The sequence below is a fragment of the Thunnus albacares genome, chromosome 14 (genome assembly GCF_914725855.1).
Source record: "Thunnus albacares chromosome 14, fThuAlb1.1, whole genome shotgun sequence".
Taxonomy (NCBI): Eukaryota; Metazoa; Chordata; class Actinopteri; order Scombriformes; family Scombridae; genus Thunnus; species Thunnus albacares.
Window position 1 is genome coordinate 28,821,765 of NC_058119.1, and position 24,464 is coordinate 28,846,228.

At 40.7% G+C, this 24,464-nt stretch overlaps 1 protein-coding gene across 2 annotated transcripts in view; it reads left to right on the forward strand.

Moving 5' to 3' along the window:
• The first annotated feature begins 309 nt into the window (after positions 1-309).
• The window catches only part of hectd2 (HECT domain containing 2), a 60,345-nt gene continuing 36,190 nt past the window's right edge, over positions 310-24,464 (forward strand). For both annotated transcript variants that reach the window (XM_044372058.1, XM_044372059.1), the window contains exons 1-9: positions 310-903; positions 9,407-9,548; positions 17,506-17,644; positions 17,738-17,840; positions 18,035-18,124; positions 19,219-19,283; positions 19,525-19,570; positions 22,616-22,725; positions 24,018-24,166. In XM_044372058.1, the coding sequence (XP_044227993.1) occupies positions 820-903; positions 9,407-9,548; positions 17,506-17,644; positions 17,738-17,840; positions 18,035-18,124; positions 19,219-19,283; positions 19,525-19,570; positions 22,616-22,725; positions 24,018-24,166 (928 nt within the window). In that variant the 5' untranslated portion in view covers positions 310-819. The remainder of the gene's footprint in view (positions 904-9,406; positions 9,549-17,505; positions 17,645-17,737; positions 17,841-18,034; positions 18,125-19,218; positions 19,284-19,524; positions 19,571-22,615; positions 22,726-24,017; positions 24,167-24,464) is intronic.

Here is a 24,464-nt window from a genome sequence, read left to right on the forward strand (position 1 = left end):
TGCGTTTTTGTCCGTTTCTTCTCCTTCTGTTCAGTTAGATTTACTGTCTTTCTTTCTTTCTTTTTCTTTCTTTCTTTCTTTCTTTCTTTCTTTCTTTCTTTCTTTCTTTCTTTCTTTCTTTCAAGGCTCTCATTTTACTCTTTTATTGTGAATCCAAAGCTCCTATTTCCCGTTATACGTTGTACTCCTCTCTCTCTCTCTCTCTCTCTCTCTCTCTCTCTCTCTCTCTCTCTCTCTCTCTCTCTCTCTTTGTGTGTGTGTATTATGTGTGTGTGTTATGTGTGTGTGTGTGTGTGTGTGTGACGCTGCTGCCTCTGTGTCCAGGCTCTCCTCTTCTCTCCAGGCGCCTCCTCCTCCTCCTCCAAACATGGCGCCGGCCCGCAGCTGCGCTGCCTCCCCGACAGACGACGCAGAGAGAGACAGAAAGAGGAGAAGAAGAAGCGGATAGAAACTTATCCTGAACGTGTTTTAAAAAACTCTTTTAAAACTAGCACAACCGCGCGCTCTTTAGGTTTATCCACCGGGGAACTTTACGCGCTGCTTTTGGAGACGTTTTACGCTCGTGTCTGTGCGCGTAACGGAGCCCACCTGTCCGACGAAGGTAGATTTCACTCCGTTTCTTCTAGGATGTGAATCTCCCTGATTTCTAAGAAATAACGGATCAGACTGAGCAGACAGGCGGGTAACTCGGGGTCAGAGCTGGCTCTGGTTAAAAAAAACATGTGCAGCCCTGTGAGGAGCAGAAACACAGAGGCTGTTGAGGACTGAGCCTTTCCAAGGGGCAAAAAACAACTTTTTCCACTCTTCCACGCCGAGAGGATGGATGGAGAACATTCTGCGCTGTCAGGAGTTGAGAGAGAAAGAGAGAAGCTGCCACCAATCTACAACAGCTCCCCTCCTGCTGTAAGAACAACCAGCTTTTCTCTTCATTTCATCTCCGGATGAGTTAAAGTTTGTGTCTGTGTTGTGCAGAAAATCTGTTTTTACTTCTATAAAATGTTTTAATAATGTTCATGTAGCATGTTAAAGTGGAAAAAAACCCCACAGTAACCCACGATGCATAAACAACTTCTGTTTCTTTTAATTCAAATTAGATAAAAGTACCTTTTGTACCAGAAGTCATAAACTATATTCTTATAATATTACGAGAGGAAATAATGATATACATAATATGATACAATACGAGAATTAATGTGTAGAATTAAAACAGATTTTCAAAACAAAATTTCATTCAAAAACAATATAGATTTAGACTTTTAATATACTGATCATGATTAGTACTGTATGATACCAGTTTTGAATGATGCTCATGTTTTATCATGAGATGATTCATTATTAAATGTTGTTTTTTTTAATATTTATTCTATTTGGTCTTTTAAATTCTCACTGAAAGTTTCTAGGTCGACAACATTTTTATTCTATTTTGCTTATTTTCTTGTTATATTCAGTGTTTATTTGTGTTGCAGCACTGCTTATAATAACTCAACATGCTTTATATAACAAGAAAATAATAAAACCAAAAGAAGCAAATATGTGCTTAAACATACAAACATATATAAAATATTTTAATTTGCTTTACAGGAAGAAAACATCAAACAGCAGCATTTATTTAAAGAGAAAAACAAAACTGTATTTATGTTTTACTTAAATGAAAAGTGATCCAAATGACAAAATGTACTTGATCCCAATTAATTCTATAATTAGCATCACTAAACATATCTTTTATTAATCATTAAACATTTTACCTTTCATCTAGAGCTGCAATAATTAGTTGCCAACTATTAAATTAATTGTCTAGTTTGATGAATTGTTTTTTAAAGATGAAAATGTCCAAATTTTCTGATTCAAGCTTCTTTGTGTGAATATTTTCTGCTTTCTATGACAGTAAATCTCTGAGTTGTGGACAAAACAAACATCTGAGGACGTCATCTTGGGTTTTGGGAAACATTTTTCATCATTTTCTGACATTTTATGGACTGAACAACTAATTGATTAATGGAGAAAATAATCAACAGATGAATTGATCATGTAAATAACTGTCAGTTGCAGCTCTGCTTTCAATTTTGACTGAACTGCCTCTAAAGTTTGTTTTGCAGCCGAGTGAAACATAAAACATAAAGCAGACTTGAACATAAGATACACGAGACAAAAGGAAATGTATAAAACATAAAATATAAATATGTAAAACATCTGTTTAAAGCTAGAAAACACATAGAAAACAATGAACATTACACTAAAACAAACTTTTAAAAAAAAACTGTTGTGTTTGGAAAAAGTGATGCTCCTGTCCTCCAGATACTCCTGACATCAGTTCTCCTGCAGCGTCCGATGATGTCATCAGTGTTTTTAAATGCACAGCTCGTGAGCCGAGGGCCGGTCCGTCGGTGTGTGTGTTTTCTGTCCGATTCTGTCACTTTGTGGACTTCTCAGGGTTGCAGGCTGGTTCGGGTTGATGTCATCTCCATTGTGTCAGTGAGTAGGAATGTGCAGATCAGATGGTTTTGACCAATAAACAGGCTGTCATTGCTCAGGCTGACTCTGGTTGTGTCTGGAAATGCCATAAAGTGGCTGCATGCGTTCTCTCTCCGCAGCTCCTTTCTCTCAGACTTCAGAGTCGGACGGATTCTCTGATTCCTCCTCAAACATCTTCTGGCCCCTCGAGCTCCTGAGGAAATTCAAGCTCAAAGGCTGGATAGAAAGAAAAAAAAAAAAAAAAGTCTCAGAGACAGTGAGCTGTTGTTGTATTGCAGACCAATAAAAATAGAAGAATTGAAGACAGCTGGCGCTCACTGAAGAAGGAAGTTTGTTTTTACCTGAACAGAAACTGAACCGTAGCTGCTGTTTCTGGATGTTAACCTCAGGAACTCCAAACATCTCATTATCCGCAGTTTCTTAGCGCGATTTTTTATCTCCAGACGGTTTGACGAGATGATGGTCTGGTTACGTTAGATTAGATAAGACTTCATTGGCGCAACAGAAACGACATTAATCAAGTAAAAATGCAACTATTCTCTGGTTTCAGCTTCTCAGTTTAAGGATTTTCTGTTTTTTTTGGCTGTTTTATGTCGTCTTTGAGTTTTCTGTCAGTTGCACAAAACGAGGAATTCTGAAGACAGTTTATAGACTAAATGATTACAGAGTTTATTCACACTCTCTGATTTGCAACATAGGGAACTGTTTCACATCAATGAGGATGAACAGGTGTCTCAGGAAGGTGTGGTTCTTCTCTTGAGGGACTCTACTGGACAGTTCTTCCAAAAGAAATTCCTTCATTTGGTGTTTTGATGATGATGATGGTGATGGAGAACTTTGTCTAATGTGTCCACAGTCTTCCAGATGTGCTCAGCTGGGTTTAAAGACAGATTCCCACTTGACAAGTGTGTCTTAAAACTACAGTCAGGAGCCCAAATGAACAATGAAATATGTTTTTCTTGCTGTAATCGTTCCTCCTGTTCATACTGACCATTAGAAGATCCATTCATAATGCACTTACAACAGAAATGACGGATGCCAAAATCCACAGTCCTCCTCACTGTGTTTATTTAAAAGTTTATCTGAAGCTAATATGAAGCTTCAGTCGTCCAAATGAGTCAAATCCAGTAGATATCTTTCAACGTTACAGTCTTTTTAGTGCCAAAGTCCCTCTGTTCAGTTCACTGTGATAGAGGACTAAAGAAACCCAGAAAATGTTCACATGTGAAGCTGGAAACAATTAATCGATTATCCAAATAGTTGGTGATTAACTAATTGTTGTGGCTATACTGTGTTGTGTTTCTTGATTGACCACACATTGTTGGCCTACTTATAATTTTACTTCTTGTCTTATCACTCTGATCTGTGAAACCCTGAAGCACAAATTAAACAGCATAAACTGATGTTGTCAGATGAAACATGAGAAGGATCTGAAGTGGTTTTTCCATCTAGAGTTGACTGGCAGCTGGAAATATTGAGTCAGTGTTATAAAATCTGTTCAGATATCATGATATCATTTATTCAGGTAACTCAACATCAGTTTAAAATGAAATATGCACATATGAGAGAAACCTGTGAGTAAATAGACTAATCTGCACAACTGAAGATAACTCTGCAGTTCAGTGGATCTTTAAATTTTCTTCAGTGTTGTTCTGATTTCTCCTTTATGGTAGGTTTCTCTCTCACACCTTAAGGTAGCCAATTGGACCAAACTGTGGCCTAAATCTGTCACGACTGGTCGACAGACCCGTGATGAACGATGCACCAGAATCAGCTCAAGTCTCCGGGCCCAAAGCTGGCCAGAGGTTCGCTAACTGGAACTCATTTCTCAGCCTAAATAAGCCAAAATTTACAGACCCAAACTGAGTCAAATCTGGCCGCTACATACAGGCCCCAAGCCATAGACTGTGTATAAAGACAGAGGTGTGATGTGACCTGTTGGTTTGCATTGAAGCAGCTTATAGTCGACCTTCCAGATAAGGAGTACAGGAGTGTTGCCTTTCATGCTCTGGAAACAAGCCCTGCTAGCTCAGACCGAAGCTAAAGCTAGCTTACTGGGAACACCAAGCGCCGCTAACATTAGCTAAAATATGCAATCAACACCCACATGGCAGACATCAAAGCTACTACAAGTCTTCAAATCTTATTAACGCAGCAATAACTTCCAAAATGACCACCAGCAAACTTTTTAAGGAGCCTGGATTTAGAGATTGAGACCAGAATGACGTGTTGAAAAAATATTTCCAGAGAGAAGTTGAGGCTCTTGAATGGGAGTCAGTTGGAGCATCTAGTGGCAGCTTATAGTCGACCTTTCAGATAAGGAGTACAGGAGTGTTGCCTTTCACGCTCTGGAAACAAGCCCCGCTAGCTCAGCCTGACGCTAAAGCTAGCTTACTGGGAACACCAAGAGCCGCACACTTGGGCTAACGTTAGTTAAATTATTATCAAAGCTACTACAAGTCTTCAAATCTTATTAACGCAGCAATAATTTCCAAAATGACCACCAGAAAACTTATTAAGGAGCCTGAACTTAGAGATTGAGACCAGAATGATGTGTTGAAAAAATGATTGAGAGTATTTCTAGAGAACTGGGAGGCAGCTGGAGGATCTAGTGGCGGTCAGTGGCACTTTAAGGTACTTCAGCCTCCAGACGTGGTCTGAGCTGGCCCACATCTGGTCGTCCGGTGCCAGAACACAGCCGACTCTCCGCCATAACCGGCCCGGCTCTATGAGGAGGGAATGATGGCTGCTGACTTAGCGCACGTTTGACACATTTTTTAACAAAATGCCAGTCTCAGTAAACACCTGGTCATCATGTTCGCACAGAAGAAACACGGACATGACAGAAAACAGTTAACTTATTATTGGAAAAGGCTATATTTCTATCATCAGCACACAAACATACAGCACACAAGAATCAACAGGACATAATTACAGATTAACAGCTGAGAGAAGAGAGGAGGCAGAGCAAAGTGTGTGTGTGTGTGAGTCAGATGTTGAGCTGTTCTTGGTGTGGTTTCTCTTTGGATGACAGCATTTCCTCTCAGACTGAATGACTGAGTTAAGTTGGACAGAACGGACATCACAAGACTCGCTGAGATAAAACGCTGCTGGTCAAACTGTTAATCGTTGTCAGATGTGAACCAGGACGTAGTCAGTGTTCATTTCATCAAGCAAGAAATATTAGTCGATAACTTTTTTTTTTTTTGTCTCCCTCCTCCTCCTTCTCTCTGAAACCGACTTTCCTTGCTGGTTTTGCTCGTCACTGTGGTGTGTCTCTCTCTCTCTGCTCCACGTTTCTCCCAAAGATCACCTGTCAGTCATGTGGTTTTTGGGTGGAGCTCTGACGGTGATAATGAAAGAGTCTCGGAGAGAGAGAGAGAGAAGCGGAGGAGTGATGTGGCCGCTTGGGTTGTTTCACCGAGAAGGGAGTGTAATTATACACGCGCCGCTTAGGTGCAAGGATGCAGGAAACCGACGTTACACAGAACGAAACTAAAGCTGTGTGCAGTTAGCGTGCAAGAATATCAACACACTGCATTGTTTCATACTAGCGGGAAATGATGCAATACGTGCGCCGTGCAAAGGTAATCAAATGACACCATTAATTAAACCCAACAAAAGACAGCGATATTCAATATTTAGTTTTGGTCTTCCGAGGTGTTCCTGGCACTGTTTCACCACCATCCACTATGACTTTGACAGCTCCGTTTCCTTTGTGCATTGCATTGTGGGAGAACACATTTTAATAACATCCCTCTGTAAATTTAGGTCATGATAACCTGCACTTTAATTTCAGTTGTAAACATGACTTTACATTCATCCAGTTGCATGAGGGAGATGTTGAAGTTTCCACATGAGTTTGTACATTTTGTGTTGAATTATCAGATGTGGTTCTTTTTTTAAAATGTTGATCTGGTTTCAAAAACCTTCTTTTGTATTCATGCATTCACTGTGTTGTGTGTGTGTGTGTGTGTGTGTGTGTGTGTGTGTGTGTGTAGATCAGTAAGTGTTAACTGAGCGTGTTTGATCCGATCTGAATGAAGAACCTGTTGCATCTCATCAACGCTCTCGCCAGGGAGAGGCGGAGCTTCTGTGTAAAAGAGACGGGATGAAAGTGTCTCTGCATATATGTGTGTGTGTGTGTGTGTGTGTGTGTGTGTGTGTGTGTGTGTGTGTGTGTGTGTGTGTTGTGTCATAAAAAACACAACCTGTCGCTAACTGTATGAGGTCAGTTCTTCTGAGACAAACCGTCCTTGGTGTTTTCTCTCTTTTGTTGCAGCGCACAAAAGGGAAAATTAAACAATGACATGAAAACAGTAGAATATTGTGTGTGTGTGTGTGTGTGTCTGTGTGTGTGTGTTTGTGTGTGTGCCGCTGCCAGGACTTTGATTTTGTTCAGATTTTTCCTCGGGGTCTCATTTTTTTTGGAAACAGATTCATTTTGAATGGCAGATTAACCGTCTTCCTGCTGTCCCTGAACGCATCGCTGCTGCTGTGTGTGTGTGTGTGTGTGTGTGTGTGTGTGTGTGTGTGTGTGTGTGTGTGTGTGTGTGTGTTGTGTCGTGTCGTGTCATAACTCCTCTGAAAACACAACCTGTTGCTAACTGTATGAGGTCAGTTCTTCTGAGACAAACTATCCTTTGTGTTTTCTCTCTTATGTTGCAGCGCACAAGAGAGAAAATTAAACAATGACATGGAAACAGTAGAAGTGTGTGTGTGTGTATGTGTGTGTGTGTGTGTGTGTGTGTGTGTGCCGCTGCCAGGACTTTGATTTTGTTCAGATTTTTCCTCGGGGTCTCATTTCTTTTGGAAACAGATTCATTTTGAACGGCAGATTAATCGTCTTCCTGCTGCCCCTGAACGCATCGCTGCTTGTGTGTGTGTGTGTGTGTGTGTGTGGAGTGTTTGCTGCTGTCAGGAGCGGCTGTTGTGCATCTGTTGATTTCTTCTTCTTCTTCTTCTCTTCCTCCACCTCTCATCCCTCCTCCTCCTCTCTTCTTCTTCTCCTCCTCTCCCTCCTGTCTGTTCTCCTTGTTCTCTTTTCTTTCCTGCTCTCTCTGAATATCTCTCCTTAATTTCTTTTTCCCACTTTTCCCTCCGTTCATGTCTCTCCCATCTTATCCGCATTTCAATTTCCTGTCCTTTCCCTCTCTTTATCCCTCCTTTCCTGCTCTCCTTCCCTCCTTTCATCCTCTTTTTATTTTTCACTTTCTTGTCCCTCCTCTCATCCTCTCATCCTCTCTTCCTTTCCTTCTCGGTCCTTCCTGACCTCTAAACCCTTTTTCTTGTTGTTTGTTTTTTTTATCCTCACCTTTCTTCGTTCCCTCTCTCTCTCTTTTGTTTTTATCCTGTGATTTCCATGTTCAGCTCCCTCCTCCTCCTCTAAACCCCTCCCTTCTCTCCTCTTCATGTCCTCCTCCTCGTCGCACTTCAGGCTCTTCATGCAGAGACTTGAAACGTGTCTGAAACATCAAAGGACCAGATTGTGATTAATCACAGTGAACATTTAATAAATGTGATGTTGAATAGATTCACTTTAGTTACGATCGTCTGTTAACATCTGATAACACACAGTGAATTTATTTGTCGGAGACTGTAGCTGCTGTTTTTTTACCTTGGCGTTTATTTCAGATATTTTTCAGGAAAGTATTAAAAGATAATTACACATGAGCACAAGTTTTCCATTCTTGCCTCTTTTGTATCAGCAATAAATTGTAAAATAAAGTGTTGTTGAACTCTGAGTCACAGTGTCTTAAATGATATCTTCACTTTAAATGTAGCTTCAGTCGCTACTTTCTGATGGAGCTTTTATTTACATTATTAGCAGGTTTAATACATCAGTATTATTAATATTATTGGCTTGGCACAGATATATTACAGCGGTGAATATGTTGGTAGAGATGTATGTTTTAAAAGCTGCATTTCTGTTTATTTGATTGGACTTTTTTTTATGCAAATATAATATATGTATCTTATTTTTTGTTTATTTGTTTATTTGGATCTCTTAAAGAGAGTCCACACACTCAATTATACTCAATCATACATAGTAAAATACACAGTATTTGCACATTAACACCAGCGTTTCCCCTCCAACAGGACTAAATATGTTTATTTATCTTATTTACCTCATTTATGTGCACTCGTTACTGTAAGTGCAATAAAAGCTTTGTGATTAAAAAGCCAATAAGAGTAATTTATTAATGTTATCCACACAAAGGAAGGACAGATGACGACCTGAAAATGGCGAGTATTAGTCTTCCATTAAGGCGGAGAGCAGGGAGTCTGCAGCTGAGAGAGGCAGGCGACGGAGCGGAGAGTAACTGTTATGATATGATATGATATGTTAGCAGTATGTCTGTGAATGTGTTTACAGTTCAGGCTGTTTATCAGCAAATAAATGCAACAACTCCTCGAGACCTGAGCCAAGATCCTGTGTCTCGCTTGTCGTCTGCTGATTACAGCGGGTTAGCCCCAAAGTTAGCGACAGTGTGTTAGCCTAACCTGACCAGGCTCATTTAAGGTGGACTGACCTTTGAGGTGGAGCAGCTGATCTCCTAAACAGAGAACGGAGGAACGTCAGGCTGCTGAGTGTCTCCTCCCAGTATTCTGCTACAAACATCAACCTGTGAAGCATTTCTCACTGCGTTTGTTTGACATAGTTCTATACAAATACATTTGAAATGTTTAAAAAACAAGTTTTGGGGGATCCACGCCAAAAATGTTAGTTTATGTTATGTGTGTACAGAACATATAAAATAACGTCCAAAGATATTGTTATCAGGCTCCAGATGACATAACGCCTCTGTCAGCTGTTAATGATTTACATCATCAACGTTTACTGACGCAACAGAGAAATATAAGTAGTAATCCTTCCTCTCTATCTGTTGTGGTGATGATGTTGTGGTGATGATGTCATCTCTCCCCGCGTCAGGGTTTTGGACGAGGAGCCAAGCAGCCGTTTCCGTCTCTGGGCACCTTCATCTCCACGCTGAACCAGAGGAGGGACGCAGGAGGACGGACCTTCGCTGGTGGCATAACGGGCACCCTGAGCAGCACCTTCGGGCTCAGACACGGTGAGTTCACGTCCAGGAAGTTTTGAATTTTTCAAAAAATCAATAATACCAAAGTCCAGGTAGACATCAGACTGCAAAATACAATCATATATATTCAATATTCGGCCCTAAATTTTCCAAAATTTTCATCAAAAAAGAAACAAATTCTGCCTCTGATGTGAGATCATTTGACTTTAATCCACTAATAGATCAAGTTAATAAATCTTAGTGGCAGAATTTTATGCTTGTTCAAAGAAAATTAGATTTTAGGATGTAAAGTTGCAATTTTAAGCACACAAAATAAAAATTACAGTGTATTTTCTTATTGGTAAACTCTCGTTATGATTGTGTTTTTGAACAGAACGTGATGCTAATTTGATTGGCAGCACGATTACGACAGACAGACGCAAATTCAGCCAAAATGTCACAAGTTGAAAATGTTTTAATTTGAAAGATCTGCACACATCCTGTCCTGAGGTTTTATTTATCTACTCCTTAATGTACAGAGAGTCCAGTTAGCTGAACTCCTCCAGACACAGTCAAAGCATCTTTTGCATTGCTAGCTTAAAGCTAATTGGCTGTCTGGGGTGAATAAACACAAGCGTGAGGTTAAATTTTACTTTATTTTCTGTTTCAACACATTAATTGTAAATGCGTGCATAGGGAGGCTCTGGTTCCTGGAGCTCCAGTCATAATTTATACTGGTTTTATTTGCAGGTTCATGGTCTTCTAGATGTGCAGGTGCAATGATTTTTCTGCTTATTAGCGGTTGGATTATGTGTCCCTTTAATAACAAACCTCATCACTGTCATTCATGCAGATTTTTTTATTTCCATTTGATGAAAATAAACCACCAACATATGAGGTGACTCTTACAAAGAAAAACCCTTTTTTATTAACACTGGAGCTTTTTTCTCCCTTAAATCTAGTATGTGGAAGTAGAGGAACAGTCCTTCAGTCAGTACTTCTCTCTCACATCCTTCTATCAGTTTTTTTTATCAGTCTCCATCTCAGTCACTTTCAAAGCTCTGTCGCTCTTTGTTCTCTGGGAGACGCCGCGCGCTCTCTGTCTCGGCTCGGATGTAATGATGTGTTACTTCCTCTGTTTACAGTACGCTTGACGTATGCGCTCAGACTCTTTGTTTATGTTCAGTTGCTAGCGGCGACGTCGGAGCGTCGACTCCTGAATTCTCCTGAAGAGAAAAGAAAAAAAAAAGAAAAAGAAAAGAACAAGAAAAGCTGTTCATGTTTTTTTTTTTCCCACTTGATGACTTTGCATTTTCAAATTTCTCAGTATGCAGAAAATCATAGGATCACACTTCTAATTAGATAGTTGCAGGAATTTTTATGGGGCAATTCAGGCCTCAGCTGACTCATAGTCCGAGCTTCTTTTTTTTTTTTTTTCTTCCATTTTCATTTCACTTCAATAGTTTCAAGTAGATTTAAGAGCTGAAATGAATTAGTTTCATGCTTAAATCAATGAGTTTAATGGAGGAAATCACTCCAACATGACAAATTACTGCAGTTTTGTTCCGTCAAATTAAGTTTTTAGGAAAATAAAAGCATTTAACTGTCACTCTGACAGAGAAAAAAGGAAGATGACAAACATGGCGGTATTGTTTATTTCCTCGTCAGCGTCTTGACATTAAAAGGTTTCTTCCTCGCCTTTTTCTTTGACATTAAAGGCGAGGTTATTTCTGACTGCCGTGAGAACGCAGACCCAGCGGAGCGCTCACCAGCCCGCTTTGTCACCACGGCTACCGATGCCAGAATAATTATGCAAACCTCCGCCCCAAATGAAAACCATATGAAAGTGAAAACATTCAACACACACACACACACACACACACACAAGATAGTGTAGCATTCCTCGGGTCCGTTACAGTCGCCTGGCCTGCTGGATAATCACCACAATTTGCTATTTCATCTGTAAAGTATTACAGGAGGTTTGTATTTCCTTTTAATATTGTCAAATATGGTTTTTGTGTGCTGAGGCTGAGCCGAGCAGAGATCCATCTGAGTTTTATTTCAGGGGTGAAAAAACACTGACACCTTTTCTAGAAACACTGGCATGAAAGTTCAGCTTGTTGTGGAAAAGATTCAAAAAGTCAATTGATCTCAGCAGGAAACTGGGGAAGTGCAGCAGGAAACGGCGACAGCGAAGGGAACGGCGCGGAGTAAAAGCACATAATGGTCGTATTATTATCATATCTGGTTATTGTCTCGTTCCTAAAAAGGTTTCTCTCAAGTTTAAAGTTCATCTGCTGTCATATTTTTATGTTGCTAAAGATCAGTTTGTTAGAAAGCTGGTCTCTTATTTTGTTTAAGACATTTTAAATTTGAAATAAACCAAAAAAATCAATGAAATCAGTTTTTAAAAGTTCCATAAAACCTGAGAAATGTTTAAGAAACGTTCAAATCGCAAACATCAGCCTTATGATGGATTTACAGACAATAAACTGAACTATGTAAGTATGTTATACAGATGTTATGTCAGAATAAAACCAAACCATTATAAACAGTATCTGCATGAATCAGGTCAAGTTGCATTCAAGTAAAACTGTCAGAATACATATGTTGCACGTCCTCGTTGACCATCGTGTGTCGGCTTATCTGCTGCTGTTTTTTTTATCATTTAATAAATATGTAATTATTGAAATAAGCAGCAGACTTTCTAATGGATGTTCATCTTCAATCTCAACCAATCCCCTTGTTTGGTTTCCTGCAGTAGTGGATGAAACTACCAGGTTTAACATCTCATCTTCAGTCTGTTTATTCAACTTTAAAAAAGAACAATTAACATGAATAAATGGACGACGCTGGAGGAAGATGACACGGTCGTCGTCTTCGCCCTTCAAAAGACATCAAAGAGTGATGACAAAAGAAGAAGAAGAGAGAAAGAGGAGGAGGAGGACGAGGTCTCGAAGGTGACTCTTCTGATTAAAGGGCGTCATGACGACGGAGGTTTGTTGCTGTCAGGACTAAATTGGGTGACGCACAAGCTGACAGTGCAGGAGTGATTAAGAAGCAGAGGAGGTGGAGAGAGAGATGGAAGGATGAGAGTTGAGAGTGTTGTCTTGTCCTTCTTCCTGCTCTGATCAGCTGTTCTTTTATTGTTCGTCCATTTTCTATCTACTTCCATCAACTAAACATCTAATAAACACATCTCTTGACCAAGTTGCCATGGAAATATGCTGGATGTTGGTGTCTCCTCCTGTAGCATCATCATCAAGGCTACATTTTTTACCTTGAACAGCATTTTGATCCACAACAAGCTATGAGATGTGATGTGGATATTCAGTCACCAAACACTCATTTTAGAGTCATTTCCTTGGACTTTTCTTTAAAACTTATATTAGATGTGTATCAATATTGGACCACAGTGTATCACTGTTAAGCTATTCTACATTATACGTCTAAAAACTTTGATGTCATTACAGTCACATACAATTCTTATTGCACCTCCTTCCACCCAGGCAAAGAGGAAGTGTTCTTTTAATTGCATAATTTTCTCCCTATATATTTTTTTGACAGATTTTATATGTGTGTTTTCATTGTCCTCTAAAACAGTGGTCTCCAACCCCCGGGCCGCGGACCGGTACCTGTCCGTAGGTCATTTGGTACCGGGCCATGCAGAAAGAATAAATAACTTACATTATTTCCGTTTTATTTATTATCTAAGTCTGAACGATGTTTTATTTTGAAAAATGACCGGATTCTCTCCATTACATCCGTCTATGATTTACTTCTGATGCATGTCAAGACGCTTGTCTCGGTCACGTGATACGTTACCGCTAAAATTAAACCCACAAGCTAGCAAAACGAGTAAAAAACAAACGTCTTTGGAAAGCGTCTTTGTGAAGGGTTAAAAGGCCCAGTGAGGAGACAGAAGAAGAGCCTACCACTTCTAAGAAAAAGAAAGCTGCATTTAACAGACAATACCAGGAGTCCCACTTAAAATATGGATTTATCGCAACAGGAGCAGACCGGACATAAGCAACACACTTCGGGTGTCATTGTCTCCCGTTACCCCTAGATGGGACCGTCTGGTTGCAGAGAAACAAGCTCAGGGCTCCCACTGCACTTTATATTTGTTTTTGTGGTGTATCTTATTTTGAAGGCATGTTTAAACGTTACCATAGCGACCAGAGAGTGTTAGGGGGGCAGAGAGGATGTTACTCATGTGATGTTGTTGGCGCAATGTTATGAGGACGCTGCTAATAAAGTTGCATATGAGTACACGGTGGATTCAGGTTTATTATTATATTTAGAAAATACCACAGTTTTTATGCCGGTCGTATTATTTGTTTGTTGTATTTATCCGCCGCACCTCGTCTGACATTAAACCGGTCCGTGGAGTAATAAAGGTCGGGGACCTCTGCTGTAAAATAGCTTGAATGTGTTTAAAACTGTTGCTGCAGTCGAGCTGTGAGGCACATTGTGTGTGAAATTTGGATATTATAATAAATGTTGTACTTTATTTGATGACACTTAAAAATAGAGGTTGACAAAGTGCTTAAACAGAGTAAAAACAGAGATGTTGAAGCGCTGTTTTCAGAGTAAAAGCACTAAAAAGCTGCTGTTCTCCACCTGCTCAGCAGACACAGTTAGCTGTAGACTAGCTGGTGAACATAGTGGAGCATTTAGCAGCTAAAGAGCCAGATATTTCCCTCAGGAGTTGTTAGAGAGTTAAAAACAGAGCTAAAAGAGAGTGAATACTGGACTTAGATTCACCAGGTGGACAGAAACACGACTCCACATGAATGATAATGTTGCTCCGTAACTGCTGGATGTGGAAATAAACAGCTGTCAGCTTAAAAGGTGATGATACCATATAACAGTGTTGTGTTCACATGGAGTTTCCTGAACAGATCCCTGCTTCTTTGAACTCTTTTTTTATTTTATTTTAATAATTCTATGACCTCACCTGCAGCGCCACCTTCAGGGCGAACGTTTCATCTCCAGCTCCTCTGCTGTTTAAAAGAGAGCAGCAGTGTAATTTATCCGTCTGTACTCGTGTCCCCTTTTATCTTCTGCTTTTGCAATCTGTCCACGCCTACAGAATGAGCTCCCATAATGCACCTGGACAGGCCCGGCGGTGACTATTGTTACCGTGGAGACAGAGACAATAGGAGGCTAATTATAAACAGAATGGATGGACGGATGGTCAGAAGTGTGGGAGGACGGGTGACTGTGTGTGTGTGTGTGTGTGTGTGTGTGTGTTTTTTACATTGTAGGGAATCGTAGTCACGTAGTGCAGCCTGTCCTCTGTGATTACACACAGATCACGGTTAATAGCTATCGTTTATGCATTTATGTGGTTGGTGTGTGTGTGTGTGTGTGTGTGTGTGTGTCAGTCTCACTCTTTCTCTCTTTTCATTATTTCTCCTGCTCTGTTTCTTACATGTTTCTAAACAGGAACAAACTCTCATTTCAATCTCTTTTAAGCTGCAGATCTGCTGTCGGTTGAGTATAAATTTATGCTCCATTTGTCAGAAATTTGATGTTTTTATCAAAGTTCTGACTACTTTTGGCTGATTTAATAAATCCTTATTTTCATTCTCCTTAAATGTGGTGCATCTGAAACATGAAGTACAGCAAAAAAAATGGCAGCAAGTAGACTAGGGTTAGTCAAACTTCTTCTGGTCTTGTGTGTGTGTGAGAGCTGATGTAGCTCAGTCAGCTGTGATAATGCAGCTAGTTAAGAAAGTTGGAACAGGGTGTCACGCTGTAGTCTGAATCCAAACATGTGGAAAATGTGTTTTTCTTATTGTTACTTCACTGTGATGTTTGAGCTTCACTGTGAGAGCAGAATCTGACACTAGGAGCCTGTTTTCACATCATCATCTGCTGAAAATGGAAAGTTTCTCTGCGCTTATATTAAAGTTTAAGAGTTGGGCCTATCAGCATGATTGGTGACATCACGGCTAGTTTGCAGCCAATCACGATCCAGTATGCAGGTCGCACATATAGGATGTGGAAACTTGAAGCCTCCAGCGCACTTCCACTGAGAATCGACTTGTTTTTTGTTTTTTCTGTAGTAAAGACATCTTGTGTCTGTTATGGAGTTTTCCATCTTTGTTTTGGGGAAAGCAGAAACCTCTCTGATGGAGGGTAAATCAGCGTCGCCATGGTCACCAAGGTCGGAGGAGGCTTTCCTAGACGACACAGATAGATGGACGTGTCGATTCTATTGACGCAGTCAGACATTCAAACCAAAACTGCTGAAGTTCCACGCAACGTGACATAAACTGACACGAGTAAAATGCAGTTCCTTGTTTAGAAACTAGTGAACCAATCAGACTAATTTTTCATATTTTAGGCTGATAAAGACTCAGACCTTCAGGAGGCAGAACGGAAAGAGACAGCATCCGAGTCGCAGATGACTTCGATGTTTCAGTTCTCTGCTTGGCCGAGTACTTCAATAAACCTTCTCAGCTTTAAGACATCAAAGGCTCGTGTGCGCTTCCACAACAGTGTCCAGGATTCTTTTAATGAGGGAGGAGGAGGAGGAGATATTTAACAGAAATAAGACAGCACATGATTTCTGTTCAGGTTAATTATGAATATTTTACCAGAATAACCATCAACACTTAATAAACAGACTTCATTTGTATTATCATCATCATTTGACTCCATATCTGCATATTTTTATCTTGTGTGAGAGCTGCTGTAGCTCAGAACCGTCTCATAGTCCAGACGGTGATGATGACAGAGATGATAAACTGAATAGATCATATCCAGCATCACATTTATATCCAGATTTATCATGAACATGTATTAATTGTGTTGAATGTATTTTAAACATTTACACCAGTCAACAGCATTAAAAGTTGACTGATGATCACAGATAGTCTGGAGACTATCAGGAACTGCTGTGATTGGTCAGGACGTTGATCGATGAGGCTCGAGCAGTTCTCACTTCTGCTCTACAGGAATATTTAAAAGATGGTTTCTGTCTTTATGTCACCAACATGTTTCAGCCCGGCGCCGCTATCAGAGTGATTTACTGAATGTGTATAAAAAAATACACAGGCTGTATGTACTCAACAGAAGTTATCCAATGAGAGCCAGAATTATGAATTTTCAGCCTCTGAAGGATGTTGCGCAACAAAATGAAACATAAACAGTAAAAAATATCTCACAAAGTACCGTCAGAAAAATAAGGATAGAATTAAAAACCAGGCTGAAGGTCTAAAAGTTATTACAATCAAAAACAACAAAACTGTTCTTAGATAATCATAAAAATGACTCCAATTCTAACATCTTTATTAATTCCTCCTCTGAGATCATAATAGTCTTTGCACACCAAGTCTGTTTTTTTCATATGCGTTTTTTTTAATCCGTCATCCAACAAAAATCATTACGCACAGAAACCTCGCACACTGAGTCCGATGTGTTTTATTACTATATTCGTTGTGAAAATTCGTGATACGCGGCAAAATGGAGTCGTCAAGCAGTGAGGATGATTTTGTGGTCCAAGAAAGAACCACACAGTAAAGAGGAGACGACCGATTTCCATGATCCAACTGATCCTGAACTTGATCACAGGTGATCGTCTGGATCTGCAGATATTCAGGGCTCAGCCTCAAAACGCTGCAACATAAAGACCAGATGATGATCAATAGTCGTCCAGTGATCAGTCTGTGTATAACTTCTCTGCTAGAACTGATAGTATCAGTGTCTCCAGGCTTTGTTGTTTGCGTGTACGGTGGCTCCGTCAACTTTAATGACGGACGAAACTTTCGGAATCGGTGTGTAAATGTGATTGACACAACTTGACAATTTCGGACGAAAAAAACGGACTTGGTATGCAAAGACCTTAAATCCAGAAAGAAAAAAATCCAGAAAGAATTGACGTCACCCATCTGGGTCCCCAATTGATTGTATCAGAACCAATAAAAAGAAAAGTCCATCAATTCATTTTTATTTCTCCTCTTTTTGATGGAGTTCCTGTGTTTCTGTATGTCTCGCTCAGGGAGAGAGCTGCCTCCAATATGCAGCGACGTTCGTCAGAAGCAGCGACTCTCCATTGACACTCTACCTCCAGAGGTCAAAGCTCCGTTCCCCTCCGACCCCATCATCCCCCTGCGCACCAAGACCACCAAGGAGTTCCAGTGAGTAACCCCCCAAAAACCCAAACTCAACTCACCTTTTGAAGCTCCAAACACACATTAAAACAAATGAGTTGTTTGTGTTTGTGTTTCCAGGGAGGACATAGAGCGCGCCGTCCAATCGGGTGACTGGAGGGAGGTCCGAGAGTTTTACCTGACCACCTTCGACTCCTTCATAGAAATCAACGCTGCCTTCAAGGTAGAACAGACGCACAAGCAGAGTCTGGCTCTCAGCAGAATGCCTGTTGTGAGACAACTGTTTTTAGATGCTGTTAAAATTTCACCAGAAGCCATAACTGTTTTACGATGGGAAAGCATTTTCATTCTCTGCTGTTTCCCTTCTCATGCTCTCTCTCTCTCTCCCCCCCTTCCTCCTTTCCTTCTCTTTCCCAGCGAGAGGCGAACGGATCGTTTAACACCATAGACGACTCAGGAGTCAACGCCAAGTTCGTCAACGCCGTTTACGACGCGCTGCTCAGCACAGTAAGCATGCGGACTCTTTTACATAACAAGGTCACGCCTACAGACACGTAGAAGAAGATGCTCATATCTCATCATCAAACTTCTTCTTCTGTACATTTATTGGCTGTTGGGTGCAGTTCCTTGAACCACAGACACCAAACCAATGGATATATCATGACATTAAAGCTATAATATGTAATTATTCCCCATTAAAATGTCTAAAAACAACTAGACCTGTGTTATATATGTTGTTGAGTTGTGTACTTACATTATCCCAAATGTTTCCATCAATTTTCAAACTCAGAGAAATCTGTAATTTAATCAAAGTAACGGACCGTTTCATTTGGTCGCCTGTCGATGGCGTCATACCTCCTCTACCAAAGAGTAAACACCAGATGCATACGGCGGCGCTGTGTTTGTCCGCTACAATGGCGTCTACCAAAGAGTAACTTACACACATACAAGATAATACATCGGTGTTGTGGTTGTTCCACACAAACTGTTATAAATGGACTTTTATTCAGTTTTAAGACACATTTTCATGATAAATTTAGGTGGTTTTTAACTATATCTTTTAGCTGGAAGAAGGATTTTAGTCATCGGACGTCTGGATCTTAAGTTATCAGAGGAATAAACTGGACAAACGTTAGCAGCAGCTCGGCTAATAGCCCCTCCAGGAAGTCCAGTGGTCACCAAACATCGTCTGAGAAATATTGATTTTTTTAGGTGAAACAGCTTTAAAAAGAGAAATAAACCCAACAAGTGTTAGCAGCAGCAACAACGAAGACAACAACTCCCATGATCCCTTGCTACTTCACTCCGTCTTTTGTTATTGTTTTGATTGAGAGACGCCCTAGCGGCTGAGATTACATATTGTGTAAGTGTGTAAGTGTTTATAGCCTCAGTATAAGTTTAGCTCCAGATACTCGCTGACTGACTCAATAAGCTGCCAGTTGATGCAAATAAACAAGAATCCAAGAACAAACTGTAACAGTATATTTTTTCCCCACAGCTGCTTCAGACCTTTGTGGGTCTCTGATGTTCAGGAATGTTGTTTCGATCTTTTGGTTCTGTCTGTCTTGAACACTGAAAATGTTTTGCTGTGTGTGTTTTAGCCTCAGGACATCCAGAAGTCAGTGCTGAAAGGGATCATCAACAGCCTGCTGAGAGAGTGGAAAGGGTGAGAACACCTGACGATTTGATCATTTTTATTGAATCTATACTTTAGTTTGTTTTCTCTGGTGTGAATGTGTGTGTTCAGATCTGCACAAACAACCAAATAATGCAGATTTACACCCTAAAAGAAAGTCTGACAGCTTAAGAAATGAAAGTTTAGTCTAGTTTAAATTATTCTACCATGTATGACCAAAACGATATGTAGCAAACATCCAGTTATTGACATGTGTGTGTTCTGTTTTCAGGCCTCGGACTAAAGACGACCTGCGAGCTTATTTCATCCTGGTTCAGGTGAGACTGGCTAATCATACGCTAGCGAGTAATTCTGGGTTTAATGAGCTGCTCCTCTCAGCACTCTCACATTCAGAGTTCTGTGGAGTTTGGACAGAAGCACGACTTTCATGTTATTCTTTCCCCAAACTGGGTGTCTTCTGTGTGTTTTATAATTAATTTCAGACTAGTGCTTTTTAGGGCTGAATAGCTTCCACATTCACACACACACACACACACAGACTACTCTCATCAGGTGGAACCACTGCCGACCGTGATTAACCCAAACGTCTCCGCTTTCGCTGTCGGTGTGAATTCGGTTCCAAATCTCTTACTGCAGTAATTGTGGCAGCGTTTTGAGAGTGTAACCCGTAATTCCACCGCCGGATCGGCCTATATAGCGTCTTATATATATATATATAATGTCCTTTTGCTGTTTTGTGAAATCTGTCGGCTCGGTCACATCCATAGATTCAGTATATGTGTTTTATGTGACAGTTTTGATCGATAACAACCACTTTTTTTAATCTTTCTTTCCAATCATTTTTCATTTCTGGACAGAAAGTAACTCTCTCTGTCTTTTTATTCTCTTCTCTCCGTTTCTGTCTTTTTCTGTTTGTGGGTTTTTTTTTTTCTTTGATCCTTCTTTTGATCCTATTTTTGATCTCTCTCTCTCTCTCTCTGTCTCTCTCTCTCTCTCTCTCTCTCTGTCTCTCTCTCTCTCTCCAGTCTAATTTCCATATATGGTTGTGGGAATTAGAATCAGATAAAGACAGGAATCTACAGTAGTTCCACTGTGGTTCTACGCTCCATCAGCACACACACACACAAGCCAAACGTCTGATTTTTGTCCCATTTGACTTTGAGGACTTGCTTCGTTTTCCAGCTCTCAGGAGAACACACACACACACACACACACACACACACACACACATACTGGGAATGGGTGAGGTCATGTTGGAGTTGAGGACTGCTGGTTTCCTGTCTGATGACGACTCTCCCTCCTTTATAAGCTCTGCTTAGCTTACACGTTCAACTCTTCTCTTTTCTCTTCCTTCTTCTTCATCTCTGTTAAAACGCTGTAAAGACTAACTGACGCTCTTTGGGATTATCTCACTCATTATGTAATTTTTATTTATTTTTTTATTGCATCCAAACATCAGTCTTAACAACACAGAACCTTATGTTCTCAAAGTCAACATGAGTCATGTTCTTAAGGAGAAAATAGAGGAGTAACCACAAAAAACAGCCGTTTAAATCCAGAGTTGAATCTCACTTTCTTTTCTTTTTTTTTTAAAAGACAAATTCTCTTCCTCGTGATCCCGTAGTTGTAAACCAGATGAACATTATTTGACAAGCTCATGACCCTCACTGTGTCCCAGTTGTTTCATACTTACTGGTAATTCTAACTGTGAGTGTTGAGTATGTTGCGTGTCACATGGGGGGGGGGGGAACTGACAAATTGAGTTTGTTTGAAACTTTGGGTTTTATTTTCATAGTTTTGTCCGTTTCTACCCTGACGGGGCATTTTGTTGCTGTTCTCCACTGATTTCTCTTCACAATAAATTTGTCTTAACATGGAGGTTTGTTTCCAACCATGTCTGCTTGTGTTTCTCGACCTGTCAGACTTCTTTTTAAGAGGTCGATATACTCTGTCTGACGTGCTTGTTGGATGGCTTGATCAATCGCTTCGAATCCCCCGAACCCGCCAAACTTTTCTTTCTTCACATTAAGGACTGCTGTGTAGGGCCATTTTTATAACTTTCCAAACCCGACGAGCTGATATTCAACCCAACATCACGCAGCGATTTCAAACCCGTGTTGTCTAATCCGATTGAATTCAGACTCTGGATCGTTTTCCTCCTTGGCACGTTTAATTTGGACGCATCTGACATCTGACCAATCATCATCAGCTCTGACTGAAACAACCGCACCAAGACCCTTTTGAGGAAGTGGTCGCAGCAGTCGGGTCACAAATTAATTCTGGATCAGTTTGTTTGTGGTGGGAACGTGATCCGACCTCCATCTGACAGACTACAAGGCTACAAGTTTGAGCTAAACGGTTCCCGTTAGCAGTTGCTATCACGTAGCAACAACGTACAATGTTTCTCTGTTTAGCGTCTTTAGGTTAAGCTAACCCATTGTTGCTAACTTTGGAGCTAACTCCCTTCACTTTTCCAGCAGTTGGGGGAACAACAAATGTGACTTTTCTTTGTCTTGACAAGCTGCAGCATTTATTAACTGACACACTGTAGTCTGTACTGTACATTTACTGCCAGACTGACGACTTCCTGCTAACCTTTTCCTCTCCACCGTTCACATTCACCGTCACTCTTCTGCTGCTCACTCTCTCACCTGCTACGCGCACACATGTTACGCACTGCCCTGTTCCTTAAAAGGAGCTACGCTACCAGGGGCGCTGCACAGAGGCTCCCAAACACCATTGATTTCCAATTTAATGGATATTTGGCGGGTTTTTTTTACCCGGGGGGGTGAGGAGGGTTCTCGTTGGTCTTGCAGCCTGCCAGTCTTGTAATTATGGGGGAAACACTGACGTATGTTCCTCGCACTTCCTCCTTTATGTTCGCACTCCCAACCAACAACATGAAAGAACATTCTCACCTTTTAGTAGCTTATAGCTTTTAGTGATGCATTTTGGTTCGCTGCATACAGGAGAAAACACCAACTCATCCGCTGATTCTGACCTGATGAAACGAACCAGAGGTTTGAAGACACCCTTAGTGGTTACACTGTGTTCCCAGATCTCAGCCTTTAACTTAGTGCGTAAAATGTCATTATTACTGATATAAAATATGCTAAAATCTACAAAAGTATAATACAAGTTGTAATGTACTGGCATTATCTTTTTAAAGGCTTTTGCCAGTATGCAGACGTTTGAAGTTTTGAGTGTTGTGTTGTTGGACGCCTTTTGTCCCGCAACAGAAATGGAGAACCTAACTTTAGTTCAGTTCAGCAGCTGGATCTTCTGCAGTCAGATGTTTCTAAACCAAATATATGACTGATAAGCTTTGTCACAGTATGACGTATTCTGTTATTTGTGTCTAGAACCCCCAGTATTCGAGCACCAGCACCTACGTGATCTACGCTCACCTGCTGAGGCAGATCGCAGCTCTGTCTGAGGCTGACCACCACTTCCTGGTCCACTGGCTCAAAAAGTAAGTCTGACTGTTTTTATAAAACTTTTAATGTTGGTTTGCACACAAAGTTGCCACCACTTTATTATCTGTTTTTTCTACCTGTCTTTACAAGCTGTGTTTCCACCAAATTCTACTGAAACGTGTGTCAAAGAAATGAAAAAGTGAATCAGTTCCTTTCACAGCAGTGTTAAAACAAAGGCTTATTTCTTCATCCTCACTTGTGTATTGTTGTTGTATTGTCTTTTCGCTGTTTTTTTCCCCCCTCTCGTCCGAACCAGATCCAAGTAATAGAGCTTGTTGGACGCTGAACAGATTGAAAAGCCCTCTGAGAGAAATGTGTGATTTGGGAGCTGTAAATAAGTTTTGGATGTGTGGGCCAGTGGGTCTTGTCATGTCATCACTGCAGCAGAGTTAGCAGGTGATCGATTGTGAGACGGGAATGTAAATTTTAAGTATTTCCATCTTTGGGAAATGCTTTTTGCTCTGGCTGGCTTTCGTTACGCAAATCTCACACACGGCTCTGTGATTTAATGACTATTTTCCTTTCCTTGTCATTTGGTACAAACCTCCTGATTCTGGCAATGTTGCAGCAGTTGCAGTCATTTTAAGCAACCGGCTTTGTTTTTAATCCGGATCCTCATATTCCCTCTCAAACCTGCTGACTATATACTTTATTACTATAGTATTGTCCAACCGCAAATCATTAATTAAAAGGATATGAAATACAAATCTAATCACGCTGTGTCCTTCTTTTGCATGAAAACTAAAACAAAAAACAACTTTTTTTAAATGTTTTTCATGCAACAACTACTGTTCATAATGTCACATCACAGACAAAAGGTGATGCGTATAGGAATGGCAGCCAATAGAGGCGTTTTCCGAAGACATTTTCCACATCCAGCCTAGTGTACAAACAACTTCTTGCAATTTGCGTGAGGTTTTTTTTTTTATTCATATCGCTGTTAAATCTCTTTTAAATTGTCATACACAGCCTTCCAAGCATTGACACAGCTGATGTAGTAGGGCAGCTTCTGTCTGAACAAGGAGCCCTGAAGGATGATTTACAAGCAAACTGCTTCAAATTACAAGTTCGGTTTAGTTCCGCTCAAATCCAAAAAACCCCATTTCTCCGTCCAACACTGCTATTTTTCTTCTCTCTTTAAGTGCAAGCGTCTATTTTTGTGCATATGTATATTTCAGGATATGTGCAGTTTATGCAGTCCTGACTCCTGCCAAGTCGCTGATGCTAACCAATATTAACTTTTATGTGTGTGTGTGTGTGTGTGTGTGTGTGTGTGTGTGTGTGTCAGGCTCTCGGCGAGGCGTTTCAGGCAGCTGGTAGAGCGCCTCCTGCAGTTCATCTCCACTCGTCTTTTTCCTGCAGAACCGGACGAACTTCCTCCTCTGACCAAGTGCTCCTGGTGGATTCCCTCCGCTACCAAAGTGCTCGGCCTGTTCAGTGAGTATCACACACACACACACACACACACACACACACACTCTTAGGCTCTCCTTATCGGCACTTCCTCCTCCTTTTCCTCCTCATCTCCTAATCTGGCTTGTTAGGTTTAACCCTCAGCTGATGACCATAGAAGACATCTATGCAAAACCTCTTTCCACCATCACAAAAACATCCCTAAACTCCACCTTCTCCTCACTTTATCTCCTCAAAACTGGACCAACGCAACACGCTCTTCTCATGGATCCCTGGCAGGAGCATCCAGAAGCTCTGGTACATTCAGAGCAGCGCCGCCAGG